Below are 17,550 nucleotides of genomic sequence, written 5' to 3' on the forward strand. Positions count from 1 at the left end.
AGTCATACATACAATAAGGGACTTGTATGAATATATAATGAACTCCTATAATTCAACAATAAAAAAGACAAGGCAGTTAAAAAGTGGGTAAAGTTTTTTTTTTTTTAAAGATTTTATTTATTTATTTGACAGACACAGAGAGACACAACTGAGACCACCCACGCACCCGTTTGTTTATTTTTAAGCACCAGTGTCCATTAAAGCATTTTATTTGCATGCATATATTACATTTGGGGCTCTATCTCACAACCCTGAGATGATGACCTGAAAGAAAAAAATCAAGAGATGCTCAACCAACTGAGCCATCCACATGCCCCAAGCATCTTTTTTTTTTTTTTTAAAGTAAGCTCTAGGCCCATTGTGGGACTTGAACTCGTGACCCTGAGATCAGGAGTCACGTGCTCCACTGACTGAGTCAGCCAGGCACCCCCTTATGCATGTTTTTTGATTAGTGAAGAAAAATAACCAAATTGGGGGTATAGTAGGAAAAGCAGGGAATATATCATCAAAGATTGTATTAAAAAATACAGGTGTAATTGCAACTGATATACTCTTTTTATTCCATAGGAACAGATGTGCCCTGTTGACAAAATAGAGCCTTTGTTTGACTCTTTACTTTTGACATTAGTCCCATTTTCAGAAACCAATTATGTATGGAAGTGGGGGTGTATGTGCCTTCAGGGGAAAGCAGAAGATCCCTTTGCCCTTTCTGATTCTCCTTCCTTTAACGCTAGATCACCAAGCAAACTTCTCCTAAGGAGTAATTCAGCCGATTCTAGGAGGTGGCACATAAATATTGACAAATAATGACCTACATTAAATAAGGTGTCTTTAAACCGAAATACACATAAAACAAAGTTATGTGGCTCTTGTGGGCCGAGGCTCACGGGAGCCCACCTCTGTACTTGCCTTAGGGGTGTGGTTCAATATTTGCGAATTCAGTGTTTGCAGTGATGCGATAGAACAGAACAACTGTGAAGAAAGGGAATGAGTTATGTATCAACAGAAGTGCCATGAAGGAGGCTACACAGCTGCTCAGCATGATGAGAATGATGTGTGAGGAGGTATATTCTTGACAGGGTGGGCTGGAAGTTTCTTGGGAGAGGGGAAAGCTAAGCTAGGACTCGAAGTATGGAAAGAAGCTGCCAGGTAGATAAGTATATCCCAAGTGGTGGGACCAGCAGGGTTCTGGAGGTGACAAAGACTTGGCCAGTGGGGACCTGAGCCCTGCTGAGGAGGTGGTGGAGAAGCAGGCAGGGGCTAATCTGGAAGGACTGTTAGGACCTAGCTAAGAAGTTTTCATTTTCTCCTAGAGGCCTAGGGTAAAGTTACAAGCAGTGCAGCAGTAATCAGGTGTCGCTGGGCCCTTGTTTTCACCACTAGGCCGAAGAGGTCACCAATTGTCCCTTATTCACCTCTGTATTTCCAGGGCTGAGGACAGAGCTGGGGCCAACTACCGCGGCACAGAGCGTGGACCACCGCGGGCCCACAGTGTATATTTCAGTTTGCTTTTGTCGTCTGAATGACCAAGCCCTGGGATTCTGCAGCTGTAGCTGTCAAGAAACGATCACAGGGACTTTCCCCACGATGTGGACAACCCCAGGATTCAGGCCTCGGCTTCCCAGGCCGAGAGGCCGATGGTGGGGGAGCTCAGAGCTCAGCTCCAGCAAAGGCAGACCCGTCCTCCCCTTCCTCCCATCCTTAGGCAGGAGCTGGCAGGAGATCAGATGCTACTTCAATTCCAAGGGGCTCATGAACAAAAGCTGCCAAGTTGCTTAGAAACCTGCTTTTCTGAGGGTTCACCAGGTTTTCCTTTGTTTCTATGGCATTGTGTGTGTGAGTGTGCATGAGCACACTGAGGGCCATCACCCTGCCAGGTCTGCAGCAAGCGGGACCGGAACGTGAGAACTGCCGGCTGCCCTGGGATACCGTCGCGGTCCCCAGGTATCGCCAAGCCAGGCAGTCCAGGCGTTTGAGGGGCAACAAAGGGGAGCCAGCTGCCTTCGGCCCGAGGTGGACAGAGCTGTGAGCAGCTGCAGGAAGGAAGCTTTGGATACTGAATCCTGCACTCACTTGCTCCAGCAACAGCCCAGAAGCCCTAGCATGGGAGATACCAACAACAGAACCGAGAGGGGACACCACCCTCATCCCCTCGTTGAGCTTGGAAAACAAATTCTTGAGATCAGGGTCACTGCCAAATACCAGATGTAAGATTTGTAGGACTACGGCAGTCCTAGCTGACCATGATCTAATTTGGTCCCCTTCTTCCCACTGTCATGTGGGAAATCTGAGGCCTGGGGAGTGGAAGGGACTTTCTCAAGAACACATAGCATATCACAGAGGTTGGAGCACTCTTTCTCAGAAGGTCTGTGGGCTGTGAGTGGAGGGAAAATAGCCTAAAGCATAAGCTGGCCCTATACTATTCACCCGTTTGTTCCTTCTTCAATTACTTATTGAGCCCTTACTCAGTGCCAGGAGCCCCAACAAGGAGCTAAAATGGATGAGAAATTGAATTTCCCCGTCTTCCCACCTGCTCCAGTGAGGAAGGACCTTTCCTCCCAGCAATCAGTAATTCTGAGATTCTGGCTGCCCTGGATTTTTACGCCTACTATGCACCCAGCACCTTGAGTCATTCCTGGCTATACATGTCAGCCAACGGCACATCTGATGCTTTCACCCTGCCCAGTTAAAAAACCTCTAAGAGTTCCCACTGTTTTAAAAATAAAGCTCAGAGACCCTTAACATGGCCCACAGGGCCCTGCAGGGTGTGGCTTCTGCCCTCCCCACCTCCTTCTTTCCTCTTCTCTCTTACCCTACTCCCACCTCACTGACGGTCATACCTGTCATGCTCCCCCCACAGGGTCTTTGCACATGCTGCCTGTACACATGGAATGTTCTCTCCTCTCTCTCTTCTTCTTGTAAAAGAATTTGATCTTTATAAAAAGAAGCCATTACAATTTTAGAAGAAAATTAACAATATGGACCTTCTGGTTCCAGTGCTCAAAAGCTGCCCCTCAAAACTGTTCATCAGCCTTCTCCAGGCCGTGGGTGGGTCCACAGCGCCCTCTGGTGGGCTCTGAGTGACAGCACCAGCAGGCAGCTTCCGCCCTTGGTCATCGCAGTCCCACACCAAGTCTCAACCACAGAATCACAGCTGGAGCTGGAAGCATCATCCAAAACATTCCCACTTTATGGCAGAACACTGAGGCCTAGATAGGGGGCAGGATTTGCCCAAAACCTTACAGTCCGTGGCAGAGCCAGGCCAGCCAGAGCTCTTTCTACCACTTGGCATTAAATATATCTAATATGCAAAGTGTCACCATGTTTTGGTAGGTAAAAATTTGTGGCTGATAGGTGAGCATCAGAAATGAACTCTTTCATGTTGTTCTGTCCATCCAAAACCTTCAAGTCCTGGCTGTAGTCTGTAGGACCCTGTGTGGGCTACCCACCTAACCCGGGAAGCTCACCTCCTTCTGTGCCTTCAACATGGGAACTCCTTCCTGCCTCAGGGCCTTTGTACTAGCTGTTCCCTTTGCCTGGAGCCCTCTCCCCCGGAGCTGCATCTTGGATCCCACTCCCTCCTGTGTTCCAGCTCTCACAGAGAGGCACTCTCTCACCAGCCAACCTAATGTTGATCCCCGCTCCAGTCTCTCAAACATCTTGTCTCTTATCCTTCAACGCCCTGTTCACATTTAGAATCATCTTCGTTAGTTGTCAGGGATCTGCCTTCTTCTCTAGATCGATGGGGTAGAAGATGGTGTGTGACAAGAACAAGGCAGATAGCACGTTACAGAAAGTCTGGAGGTTTATTCAACAACAGTCACAATCACAATTGTACGCGTAAGTCAGTTCTTCACAAAGGCTCACTTTTCCAGGCAGAAGAGGGGTTGGTGGTCTTGAGCTTTCTGTATGGAATGCCCAGTGTGCCATCCCAATATTCCCTGCCTATAGTCCCTTTGGGATTCCAGTCTTCAAGCCCAAAACAGAGCAGGAGCCCAACCCTGTTAACTGACAAGGCAGAATCAAAGCCATGTGACCAGCAGGTGTTAGGGGGGCCTTGCCACTGGGGATGTAGGTCCCACCCCAGAGGTGACAGTGGGCCTTGGCTCAAGATCAACTTTGGACTGAAATAGGACTTGGATTTTCACAAAGAGAAAGTAGAAAACAATTCCAGAGTAGGACTGCACCCTTTGCCCCTCTTCCACACTTAAAAATCTCCAGAAAACATTAAAAGTGCACAGCTTCCCAGGAATTAGAAAAGATCCCCCAACCTGTACAAGCTAAAATCACTGAAGCAAGGAATCCAGGTTTCTCAGTCACTACTGTAAAGTGCTTTGCCACACCTTTGAGACTCCAGAGACAGAAAAATGAAGATGCATGGAAAGAAACAGAGTCATTTTAAAAGAGATTATCTCTTTCTTCAGGAGAAAAAGAAATTCACCAGGTAGGTTTGCAGAGTGAAGACAATGGGGACTTTGGAGACCTGTCTGCCGCACCCTACGGCAAGAAGTGCTCCTTCTCCTCTAGGTCTGTGGGAGGACCCCCCCCCTACCTCCGAACTAGTTTTTCCTCAGTGGGTGGATGCCTAGTTCCTAGATGGCTTTGGAAGTCGAAACCTCCAGGCGGAGGCACACGGTGGGATGGATTTTCACACATGTGCCTGTACACTTGGCCCCCTCCCAAGGCCTTGTATCTCTAAAGATGCTCTCTGCATTGCAAAATGCTTCTGGAGGCCTCCTGTGGAAAGGCTGCTGGTGGGCCCCCTAGTCAAGATTCTCTCCACCCACACCGTTTTGTGACCTGCTCAGAATAAAGAGAGGAAAAGGGGCCCCCATCCTCACCCATTACCCAGATGAGAGCACCTGCGCGGACTCCTGGCTGCTTTCCGGAGTGACAGCTGGCAGTTCGAGCAGGAACCGGAATCTTTGAGACAGGTGGTTTTCAAAATTGAGGCCAAAACGAGGGGTCAGTATTTAGTATTCCGTCCATTGGTTGGCTAAGCCATGAATGTCTCTCTTTCCCTCCCCGATTACTCTGTCAAGTCCCAGGACCTCTGGATAAGACCTGCTAAGGGGGAACCACCCCCCTTGTTGAGGGGGCCAAACCAGACTTGAAAGAGAACCAAAGGATGGCAAAGAGGAAGGCTGTGGCCTGCTGGCTGCTGCTCCTGCTGTCCAAGCAGTCCTGGTCTTGCCAAGGACAGTCACCCCCTTGGAATGGGACCATTTGGGAATCTAGCGAGTGCTTGGCACTCTGTCTGGGGGCTGGGATGGGGACTTCAGGCATGGCCTCTGAACAGGGGTCTCTCTCTAGGGCTGCTGAGGCCCTTCCAGGCTACAGACTAAAGGAGTTGTTCTACTGCCCTTTTAATTTGTAGTGTTCCTGGCACAAACAGGAACAACTCTGGCGTCTGGCCCTTGAGGGCTTCTTTGTCTCAGATCCTGCCTGCTCTGGGCCCCACGTCTCCTACTTGAAATTAGAAGTTCTGAAACACACACTCATCCAACAGAAAATACACACGCCACCACCAGTGTTTCCCCTCCCCCCCAACCCTGCCCCTGCAGGTTTGTCTAGCAAGGCACTAGGGAATTGTTCAAGTTTAGGGATTTGCTGTACATTTGCATTTTGTCTTCTTTTAAAAAGGCACAGTTTTTATTTTAATGATGCTGCATTGCTTTCTGAGGATGACCCCTAATTCAGCTCTCTGAACTGCAACACTCCTGTTCTCCTAGATCCTGGAAGGGGCCTCCTCTTCGGACTCCTTCCTATGGAGGGCCACTTCGAAAGATAGAGGACTCATCTGGAAAAGACAGGAGGGATCGACAAGGAAGCTTCTGCGAGCAGAGGGCCACTTCTCCTGTCGGCAGGTGGCCAGCACAGGGCTTGTGTGGGGGCAGAAGTGGAGGAAGTGGTGCTCTGCCAGCTCTTTGCATAATCAGGGTGATGGTGTTTGGGAGTTTATCCCTCCCCCCAGCCCCCAGACAAAAATGGCCTTGAGATCAGCCAGCATCTCAAAGGCAGATTTGTGGCTCTGTTCCCAGATATATGTCTCATTTCATTGGTAAATGCCACATTTGAGAGATCCAACTCTAACTGGAATACCGACTTCAAGTATTTCCCGGACTAGCTGGTGGAAGCCATAGGTTGTGGAATGTGATTTCCATTTCTGAATCAGTGGGGGGCAGGCTGGTTGCAGAAACGATTTCTCTTAGTTTGGGAGCCCTCTGGGAGTCTGACACATAATTAACAAAGTAAAAGGTAAACACGAGGGACTGGCATGGACCTAGATGTCCATCTGCTTGTGGGACACTGGGCGCTTTACTCCACCACAGCTGGGAGGGTGGTGGAGGGTCACAGGGCTTTGGGACTGCGCTGAGGACCGTGTCATACCAAGGTCTCTGGTACGAGCTGACAGACATAGGTCACCCACCCCCCGCAACACCACCAACCTTGGGTTTCAGAGATTGTTTGCAGGTGGGGGGGGGCTGCCTTGACTGTACTACACTTGGCTGACTCTTTCCAGTCACAGCATTCCTGAAGTGCATGCTGATGCTAGAATACCAGAATCCTGGGTAGCATTCTAGGTTGTGATCTAATGATAGAGTTCTTGAAAAATTCTAGAGCTCTGTATGAGAACTAGAGCCGCGATGAGGTCAGAGGCTGGGCATCTTGCCCACGGTCTGCCCTGGAGGCCTCCAGATGTTGTGAGGGGAGCACCTCACATGTCTGCTCCTCTCTTGAGGCACGTGATTGCCCAAGACAGAAAGAGGAAGACGGAAGCACTGAGCAGGGAAATTCCGCCAGCCTATCTAGTTTGGAGGTCTTCTCACTAGGCCCTTTCCACCGGCCCAAGGCCATGTGACACAGCTCTGAGAAGCGGGTGGCTGAGCTGTCCTGTGCCTGCCAGGCACTATGTGGACATTTCAAGCGCCCAGAGAGCAAGGAGAGAGAGCCCATGTGTCCGTGGTGGCAAAGGAATGTCTGGGGGTCCCACTTCTGCCCCCAGGCCTGGCAGTTGGCCAGTGCTCAGTATTGAACACTGTGACAGTCCAGGTGAGGCCTTCGATTTCATCACTTGGGGCTATGACAAAGCCGGTAACTGCAGTGGCCCGCGACAGGGAAGATACTGAATGTCTGGCACCGGCGCCCCCAGAAAAACCTCCTCCTGTCTCCCTTCCTGGGGAAGATGAGGGCACTGGTGCTACAAGCTGCCCAGACAGGCAGAAGCTGCCCCTTTTCTGGAGGACCGTCCCAGATGAGACATCTGAAGGCTCGGCAACCTTGTGGGACCCACTGTGGGGTGGCCTAGGGCTGCCCTGGCATTCCTCCCACATAATGCTCAAGGGCCCGCGGTAACAAAGCTGAAAAGGCCCTCTGGGATTTCCATGATGCCATCAGGGGTTAAAGCAGGCACTGCTCTTTGTGGGGGCTCCGGTGGGGTCTGTTCTCCACCCCACCTCCACCCCTGGGCTTTAGGGACCAGGCGGACACCTTGCGCCAGCTTTGAGAGCCCTCTGTGCCCTGGACCGGCTGGCCAGCACCTCTCACATCACGGTGACCACGGAAGCCCTGCCTCCCTCGGGAGGGGAAGGCTGCGGCGGGGCCAGGGACGACTCCGCCAGGCCTGCTGAGGAGACGGGAGGGCTCAGTTCCTGTTGAATTTTTCCAAGACTGTCGAGTTGGTGTGTTCAAACAGCCACTGCTGGGTGAGAGAAGAGGGGTTACAAGTGTTCATGAAGATCCGGTGGTCACTTTCACTGCAGTCCATGCAACTGCCGCTGACGGGGTGGTACAGGGTCTTGTCCTAGGAAAGAGGGAGGCAATCAGCCAAGCGGTGCTGGGGACACGGAGCGGCAGCAGCAGCCGTACCACAAAGTAGACTCAATCCCCGGCGCTGGCCCGCAAATCGCCCACCTGCCCGGCCCTCCTGTGCTTGCCCTGGGCCTGCTGCCTGAGCCCGGCCGGGAGGGATGCAGGTGGAAGTGAAGCCACTTTTGGCCTGGCCCTAAGTCTGCTTGTCTCTGGTCCAATTTCACTGGTTTTCATGGTGTCTTTGGATTGTGTGTGTTTTTTAGTAGACTCGGTTGCCAACATTTAAGATCCTAAAGATTCCACATAAAAATCTGGATTCCTGGCTTCTCTCGAATGACTGAGAAGTCAGGCGTGGCGGGTTTGTGGTACAAATATGTGAGGGAGTGGGCTCTGTGGGGGGGAAGGATGGAGGCATGGAGTGTTTATCTTCTTGTCTTTTTTAAAATCAAGCTGGTTGCCCTGTCCCGCCCACACGGACTGCCTTACTTTGCGGTACTTCCACAGCTGGTTGCCCTTCATGCTGTGGCAGTCATACAGGGTGACTGGGCTCGTGTTGGAGATGGCGTCAAAGCAGAACTTCTTGGTGTGCTGGGGGTCTCCGGGCCGGATGTCCTCTCTCCAGGTGAAGGTGAACACCTGTATATACAGGAACATCGTCACAGGGATAGCAAAACCAGGGGACTTTCTCTTTTTTGGAGTTATGGAAAACGTTAAACACAGAGATCCAGAAAACAGTACTGACCACGCCTGTTCCAGTCACCCAGCTTCAACAGTTACCACTCACGGTGGATCTTGTTACAGCTTTACCCCCTCTATGACCCCCCACCCTGACACTATTCTGAAGCAAATAACAGACCTCACAACATGTCCGGTGTAAAGATTTCACCAAAGTGCCGTTATGGAAATAAAAAGTTACCACAAAGTCCTCAATGTCATCAAGTAGCTAGAGGTCAAGTGCTCTTGCCTTGTAAGTTTCTTTTCACAGTTTGGATCAGGATCCAAACCAGGTTCACATATTGCATTTGGCTGAGAAGCACTTCCCCCCTGCCAGCAGCTTTACTGAAGACTAGCTGGCATACCATCGATTGCACACACTGGAAGTGCACAATTTGATAAATCTGACTTGTTTACAGCTGTGAAACCACCACCATCATCGAGGTCATGAATATATCCATCACCCCTGAAGTATCCTCACTTCCTCTGTGGTCTCCTTCTCCTGTCCCTCCTCATTCCCCATGCCTCTGGGCAACCACTCCTCTGTTTTCCATCAATAAAGAGAAGTTTGCAAGTTCTAGAATTTTAAATAAAAGGTATATATATTTTTAGATTAATATATAAGGTATTATTTGTTTCGGGGTAAAGGTCTGTGATACATCAGTCTTACACAATTCATCACATTCACTATAGCACATACCCTCCCGTGTCCACCCCCAGCCACCCCATCCCTCCTACCCACCTCCATTACAGCAACCCTCAGTTTGCTTCCTGAGATTAAAAGTCTCTTATGGTTTGTCTCCCTCTCTGGTTTTGTCTTGATTTTTCCTTCCCTTCCCCTATGATCCTCTGTCTTGTTTCTCAAATTCCTCACATCAGTGAGATCATATTATAAGGGTCTTTCTCTGACTGACTTATTTCGCTTAGCATAATACCCTCCAGTTCCATCCAACATTGCTGCAAAAGGCAAGATTTCAATTTTTGATGGCTGTATAACATTCCATTGTATATATATATACACCACATTGTTTTTATCCATTCATCTGTTGATGGACATCTAGGCTCTTTCCATAGTTTGGCTATTGTGGACATTGCTGCTATAAACATTTGGGTGCATGTGCCCCTTCGGATCACTACATTTGCATCTTCAAGGTAAATAATACCCAGTAGTGTGATTGCTGGGTCATAGGGTAACACTATTTTCAGCTTTTTGAGGAACCTCCATACTGTTTTCCAGAGTGGCTGCATCAGCTTGCATTCTTACCAACAGTATAGGAGTGTTCCCCTTTCTTCGCGTCCTCACCAACATCTGTTGTTTCTTGACTTGTTAATTTTAGCTGTTCTGACTGGTGTGAAATGGTATCTCATTGTGGTTTTGATTTGTATTTCCCTGATGCCAAGTGATGTGGAGCACTTTTTCGTGTGTTTGCTGGCCATCTGGATGTCTTCTTTGCAGAAATGTCTGTTCATGCCCTCTGCCCATTTCTTTTTCTTTTTTTTTTGTTTTTGTCAGAGAGAGCGAGCACAGGCAGACAGAGTGGCAGGCAGAGGCAGAGGGAGAAGTAGGCTTCCTGCTGAGCAAGGAGCCCGATGTGGGACTCGATCCCAGGACGCTGGGATCATGACCTGAGCCGAAGGCAGCCGCTTAACCAACTGAGCCACCCAGGCGTCCCTCCTCTGCCCATTTCTTGATTGGATTATTAATTGTTCTTTGGGTGTTGAGTTTGATAAATTCTTTATAGATTTTGGATACTAGCCCTTTATCTGATATGTCATTTGCAAATATCTTTTCCCATTCTGTCAGTTGTATTTTGGTTTTGTTGACTGTTTCCTTTGCTGTGCAAAAGCTTTTGATATTGATGAAGTCCCAATAGTTCATTTTTGCCCTTGCTTTCTCCCTCAGCTTTGGCAATGTTTCTAGGAAGAAGTTGCTGCAGCCGAGGTCGAAGAGGTTGCTGCCTGTGTTTTTCTCAAGGATTTTGATGGATTCCTTTCTCACATTTAGGTCTTTCATCTATTTTGAGTCTATTTTTGTGTGTGGTGTTAAGGAAATGGTCCAGTTTTGTTCTTCTGCAAGTGGCTGTCCAATTTTCCCAACAAAACATTTGTTGAAGAGGCTGTTTTTTCCATTGGACATTCTTTCCTGCTTTGTCAAAGATCAGTTGACCATAGAGTTGAGGGTCAATTTCTGGGCTCTCTATTCTGTTCCACTGATCTATGTGTCTGTTTTTGTGCCAGTACCATATTGTCTTGATTACAGCTTTATAATAGAGCTTGGAGTCCAGAATTGTGATGCCACCATCTTTGGTTTTCTTTTTCAACATTCCTCTGGCTACTCAGGTTCTTTTCTGGTTCCGTACAAACTTTAAGATTATTTGTTCCATTTCTTTGAAAAAAGTTGATGGTATTTTGATAGGGATTGCATTAAATGTGTACATTGCTCTAGGTAGCAGACATTTTCCCAATATATTTGTTCTTCCAATCCATAAGCATGGAATGCCTTTCCATTTCTTTGTGTCTTCCTCAATTTCTTGCATGAGTACTTTATAGTTTTCTGAGTACAGATTCTTGGCCTCTTTGGTTACATTTATTCCTAGGTATCTTACGGTTTTGGGTACAATTATAAATGGGATAGACTCCTTAATTTCTGTCTTCTTGTTGGTGTTAGAAAATCAACTGATTTCTGTGCATTGACTTTATATCCTGACACTTTACTGAATTCCTATATGAGTTCTAGCAGTTTTGGGGTGGGTTCTTTTGGGTTTTCCACATAAAGTATATCATCTGCAAAGGGTGAGAGTTTGACTTCTTTGCCGATTTGGATGCCTTTAATTTCTTTTTGTTGTCTGATTGCCAAGACTAGGACTTCTATTACTATTTTGAATAGCGGTGGTGATAGTGGACATCCCTGCCATGTTCCTGACCTTAGAGGAAAAGCTCTCAGTTTTTCCCCACTGAGAATGATATTTGCTGTGGGTTTTTCATAGATGGCTTTGATGATATTGAGGTATGTACCCTCTATCCCTACACTGTGAAGAGTTTTGATCAAGAAAGGATGCTGTACTTTGTCAAATGCTTTTTCAGCATCTACTGAGAGTATCATATGTTTCCTGTTCTTTCTTTTATTAACGTATTATATCACATTAGTTGATTTGTGGATGTTGAACCGACCCTGCAGCCCAGGACTACAGTATGCATTTTTTGGTCTGATTTCTTCCACTCAACATCATATTGTTATGACAGCATTTATGAATAGTCTGTTCCTTGCCATTGCTTAGTAGTATTTCACTGCAACACACACCTTTTACCTGTTAGACATCTAGATGGCTCTCCGTTTTTGGTTATTACAAATAAAGTGGCTATGAACATTTGGGTACAAGTCACTGTGTAGACATATACCTTCTTTTCCCTTGGAAAAATACCTCAGAGCAGTATGGCTGGATCATTAAATAGATGAATGTTTAACTAAGAAACTGCCAAATTGTTTTCCAAAGTGCTTGTACCATTTACATTCCAAGCAGCAGTGTATTCTTCTAGTTTCCCTACATTCTTGCCAACCCTTGGTATGGTCAGTCTTCCGAATTTTAATTTCCATTTTTCCAATGGAGTTAAGCATTTTTAATGTGTTTATTTGCCACTAATATACATTCTTTGCTAAAGTGTCTGTACAAATCTTTTACCCATTTTTCAATTGGATTGTTTTCTTATTGAGTTTTGAGAGTTTTATGTATTCTGGGTCCAAGTCTTTTATCAGACACATGTTTTGTAAACATCTCCTCCCAGTCTGTGCCTTGCCTATTTTCTCAACAGTGTCTTTTAAAGAACAGAAGTTCTTTGTTTTGTTTTTATTTTATTTTTAAAAAGATTTTATTTATTTGACAGAGAGAGAGAGAGATCACAAGTAGGCAGAGAGGCAGGCAGAGAGAAAGGGGGAAGCAGGCTCCCTGCTGAGCAGAGAGCCCATTGTGGGGCTCAATCCCAGACCCTGGGATCATGACCTGAGCTGAAGGCAGAGGCTTAACCCACTGAGCCACCCAGGCGCCCCTTGTTTTGTTTTTAAAGAAGTCCAATTTATCAGTGTTTCTCTTTTATGGATTGTGCTTTGGTGTTTTATCTAAGATAAAACTTTTTTATCCAAGGTCACAAAACTTGTGAGTGCTTTAGCAAAGGTCACAAACACTTTTGTCTACATTTTCTTCTAAAAGGTTTTAGGTTTTAAGTCAATGCACCATTGTGAGTTAATTTTTCTCATATAATATAAGGTATGTATTGAAGAATTTTGGGGGGCCTTTGAATATCTAATTTTTCCAGCACCATTTGTTGAAAAGACTATCTCTTCTCCACCGAACTGCCTTTAAACAATGGCAAAAATTGATTGTCCACATGCATGTGGGTCTATTTTTGGTCTCTTGATTCTGTTCTATTGATTTTTCTTTATGTCAATACCGCACTTTCTTGATTACTGACAGTTATATATCTTGAAATTAGGCAGTGTGTGTCCTTTAACTTTGGGGTTCTTTTTTTTTTTTTTTTTAAGATTTTATTTATTTATTTGACAGACAGAGATCACAAGTAGGCAGAGAGAGGCAGGCAGAGAGAGAGAGGAGGAAGCAGGCTCCCTGCAGAGTAGAGAACCTGATGTGGGGCTCAATCCCAGGACCCTGGGATCATGACCTGAGCCGAAGGCAGAGGCTTTAACCCACTAAGCCACCCAGGTGCCCTAACTTTGGGGTTCTTTTTGCAAGTTGTTTCGGCTATCTCGGTCCTGTCCATTTCCATGGGAATTTTACAATCAGCTTTTCACTTTCTGTGAGAAAAGCCTGCTAAGATGTTAGGATTGTGATGAATTTACATTATGGTCTGGAACGACCTCATGTCCAACCTGTGGACATGGCACGGATCTCTACTTACTTAGGACTTCTCTCATTTCTACCAAAAATGTTTTGTAGTTTTCAGTGTACAGGTCTTTTGTTGTGACAGGCCTGAGGATTTCATATATTTTTTTTGTTCTAATAAGTGCTTGTTTTTAATTTTAATTTCTGATTCTTCATTATTCATATATACAGTAAGTTGACTTTTGTATCTTACAACTTTGATAAGTCCATTTATTAGTTCTGGTAGTTTCTCTGTAGATTCAACAGAATTTTCCACCAAGATGATCAGAGTCTGCAAATAATCATTGTTTTCCTTCTTTGCCCACCTGTAGGACTTTCCTTTTTCTAGCCACAGGGTAGAACCTTTAGTACAGTTTAAACAGAAATGGTAAGGTCAGAATCCCTTTCTTGTTCCTGATCTTAGGGGTAAAAAGCATTCAGATTTTCACCATTAAGTATGGTGTTAGCTGCAGGCTCTTTTTTACACAATCTTGATCAAGTTGAGGGAGTTACCTTTATTCCTGGTTTGCTGGGAGTTTTTATCAAAAATGAATGTTGGATTTTGTCAAATGTTTTTTCTGGGTAAAGGCGTAAAGGTGATTATATGGTTTTTCTTCCTTTTTTTTTTTTTTTCTCTTTAAGGATTTGACAGAGATCACAAGTAGGCAGAGAGGCAGGAAGGTGGGGGGAAGCAGGCTCCCCACTGAGCAGAGAGCCTGATGCGGGGCTTGATCCCAGGACCCCAAGATCATGACCTGAGCTGAAGGCTAGAGGCTTAACCCACTGAGCCACCCAGGTGTCCCTGGTTTTTCTTTTTTACTTAACACGATGAATATATTAATTACCTTTTTCTTTTCAATGATTTTATTCATTTAGTTGTCATAGAGAGAGAGAGAGAGATCACAAGCAGGGAGGGTGGCAAAGGGAGAAGCAGGCTCCCTCCAGAGCAAGAAGCCCAATGTGGGACTCGATCCGAGGGTCCTGGGATCATGACCTGAGCCCAACTGAGCTACCAAGGCGTCCTGATTTTCTAAAATCGGGATTTTTCTAATTTTCTAATTAAGCCCACCATGCATTCCAGGGATAAGTTACACTTAGTCATAGTGGATTATCCTTTCTATATACTGCTGGATAGGATTTTCTAAAATTTTGCTTAGAATTTTTGCATCTATGTGCACGAGGGATACTGATCTGCAATTTTCTTATCATGTCTTAAGTCTTGTTATTGCTATTTAGGTAATGCTGGCCTCACCAAATAAGTTGGGAAGTATTCCTTCCTTTTCTGGAAAAGTTTCTGTGGAATTGGTAACATATCTTCTTTAAGTGTTTTGTAGAATTCACCAGTGAATCCATGTGGGCCTGGATTTTTATTTGAGGGACGGTTTCACAATTGCAATGTCAGTCTCTCAAATAGAATCCTGTTGCTTTCCAGCGGGGCTGGGGAGAGCGCTCACCATCTCTGGCCCTGTGTGAGCACTGGGCATGGCGCCCTCAGTACTCCAGCAAATGTCCAAGGGGAACTTGGTAAATCCCACAAGTTCCCTCTGTGTCTGGTGCTCTCCTCACCTAGGAAGTACTGGGACAGCCATAGGGCTTATCTGCTTGCTATCCTTTGAAGGTAACTGTCCTCCACTGGCCGATGTCTGCTCTCTTGAAAACAGTTTCCCACATATTGTCTGTTTTTCAGTCGTTTCTGGTAGGAGGGTAAGTCCAGTCCCTATTGCTCCACTCCACCCTGGCCAGCAGCGGACACAATGGTGGCAAAGGAGTGGTACCCACAGCTCCTGCCTCCTGATGTTTTGTTTCCCAGGCCCCCTGTAACTTAGGGGCGGCATTTTAGATTCACGATTCTCTCTTCACAGGCTCACTACAGCTCTTCGCTCAGGGTGGTTGAGAGCCCTGGGGGATACAGATCCCACTGGGGCAACCGGGCCACCATGCTTCCCATTTCAGAGTGGGGAGGTGAGCACAGCCACATCCCCAGGCGCCATTTTGTCGCTTGTTTGCAGGAACCCCTCAGGCGTTTATGTGGACTCTCTGCCACACAGGGAGGCTCTTCTAGGCTGAGCAACTTGGGCACATTCTATCCAGGCCCTGGCTGTTCCTGGTCTCTTTTAGGGTCCTAAGGTGGGGTGCGTGTAGGGAGCAGTCACATGCTGCCTTGGAGAACTCAGGAGAATCCGTGAAGGGGAGACACTTCTAATAAGAATTGTTGTCAAGAAAGGAGGAGGGAGAGTAACAAGGACTTCCGAGGGAGGAGCAGACACTGTCAGGCTGGGCACTGTGCCCATCTGAAAGGCAGTGCTGTTCCTTCTCAGCACGCACGCCATGCACCCTCCCTGAGCTCTGTTTTAGCAGAGGACCCACAATATAGGCTTCTATCTGTGTGCTCTTCCAAAATGCCAGAAAACATAGTAAGGAGACTATAAAAATGTACCTTTGAACCAAGATTCAATGGATGTGGTGGATGTGGTGTGATTTGGGTTAGTTGCTTGGAGGAGGGGACCACAGAAAGCTAAATGCAGTTTCTTGACAGTGGTGCCTTTCCCTGCACTGCTGGCTTGCCCTCTTCATTCTTCTGATAACACCCCCTGGGCATGATCTCCTGGGGAGGCCACCCTCTCCACTCTCCTTCCATCCTTTGGGTGAGGCTGACCGCACCCCTAGCTCCAGGAGCGGGCATGTGACCTGGGCCTAATCAATACAAGGACTCATCACATCCCTATTGTAACTGGCTTAGGAAAGCCAATACGTGAGTGCCCCAGGGCTTTTCCAGGACTCTGGAAAGGGACATGCCTTTTCATGGAGGGACTGGAAGCCTTTGCTGCTGGCGGTCCCATCTGCCACCACATGGGAAGAGCCAGGTGAAGGATTAAGCCTAGGGAGAGAAGACAGAGTTGAGACCCTGGAGGGGTCCCCCTGAACATCATTTAAGCTTTTCAGTGATATGAGCCAGTATGTTCCTTTCCGTTGAAGGCCATGTGGACTGAGAGTCTATGGTGCAACTAATAGACCAGATTGGCGATTTTATTGCACTGGGAAGGATTCCTCTTTCCAAGGTGTTCAGGAAGCTCTTATAACTCATCCCCTGGGCTGACTTTTGTCTGTCATCATTGAGCCATCAGCTCTCCCCTGAGGCCCAGATCACATGAGCATTCCCGGCCACATACAGCACGGGGGAGCTGGCTGCCGGTCCCGAGGAGTGGCCCTTACCTGCATGTTGTTCCAGGCAGCCTCCCCGCGGCCCCGGACGCAGCTCTCCAGCCTCAGTGGGGAGCCCAGGGCCCCGTGCTTCGTGTCAGCACATAGCCCCGTGCCCACATTGTGGATCTGATAGAGACAGAAAGGGGGGACCAGTGAGCACCTTGAGATAACCCTCTGGGACCATGCTGGGGTGGGATGAGGGAACCCAACAGAGACACCGGATGGGGAAAGCTCTGCCCGGTTTTAAAAAAAGCCTGGCCTGGGCTGGGGGAAGTTCCCTGTGCCTCTCAGTAACAGAATACCCAGCCCCAAGAGAGGAGCTCCTCTAGGCCTTTGTCCTAGAGCCTGCAGTCACAGGGTGGTGGGCTGGGTGGGGGCCTAAAGGTGTGGGGGTGGTATTCAAAGGACTGCCTGGCTCCGCTCCCAGAGAATCTGATCCACTAAGTCCAGGAACTGAATTTGATGCCCATTCTGGGAGATCCAGGGACCATACCTTGAAAACCTCTCTAGAAAAGGACATGACACCTTTGCTGGGGGGGTCTCAGACTCTCTGCCTTTTAGAGCAGGTAAATGACAAAAGGTTCTCCTTCCCGAGAACACTAGGAGATGCAGTGAGCCACATGTGGTGTGTGCCCGGAGGAGTCCCAGGCTAGGAGTGGAAGGCCGAGCGGCTCCCAGTTAGGAGCCAGGAGTGGCCTCACTAGCTGACGGCCATAGTGCAGGTGCCGTATCCTGGAGTTCCTGGCCCACAGAAGCACTCCATTTTGATGGAGGGTTTGGAGGTGTGGTGGCCATGAAAATGTGCCACTCAGTTATCCTGTTGCAGGGAGACTGACTGCCCAGCGGCCGTGGAGGGAGTCCATGTGTCTGAGTGGAGCCATGCTTCCCGTGGGCTGCTTCCAGCCAGCATCAGAGGGCACAGGGGTACTGCAGCAGGCCTGTTCCT

The 17,550-nt window shown here is 47.6% G+C and overlaps 1 protein-coding gene across 3 annotated transcripts in view; it reads right to left on the reverse strand.

Moving 5' to 3' along the window:
• Positions 1-3,783: 3,783 nt before the first annotated feature.
• Positions 3,784-17,550, reverse strand: part of GALNT10 (polypeptide N-acetylgalactosaminyltransferase 10) — a 212,837-nt gene continuing 199,070 nt past the window's right edge. For all 3 annotated transcript variants that reach the window (XM_044230885.1, XM_044230894.1, XM_044230902.1), the window contains exons 10-12: positions 16,614-16,730; positions 8,299-8,448; positions 3,784-7,804 (exon numbers count right to left, since the gene is read on the reverse strand). In XM_044230885.1, the coding sequence (XP_044086820.1) occupies positions 7,646-7,804; positions 8,299-8,448; positions 16,614-16,730 (426 nt within the window). In that variant the 3' untranslated portion in view covers positions 3,784-7,645. The remainder of the gene's footprint in view (positions 7,805-8,298; positions 8,449-16,613; positions 16,731-17,550) is intronic.

This window comes from Neovison vison, chromosome 1, assembly GCF_020171115.1.
Source record: "Neovison vison isolate M4711 chromosome 1, ASM_NN_V1, whole genome shotgun sequence".
NCBI lineage: Eukaryota > Metazoa > Chordata > Mammalia > Carnivora > Mustelidae > Neogale > Neogale vison.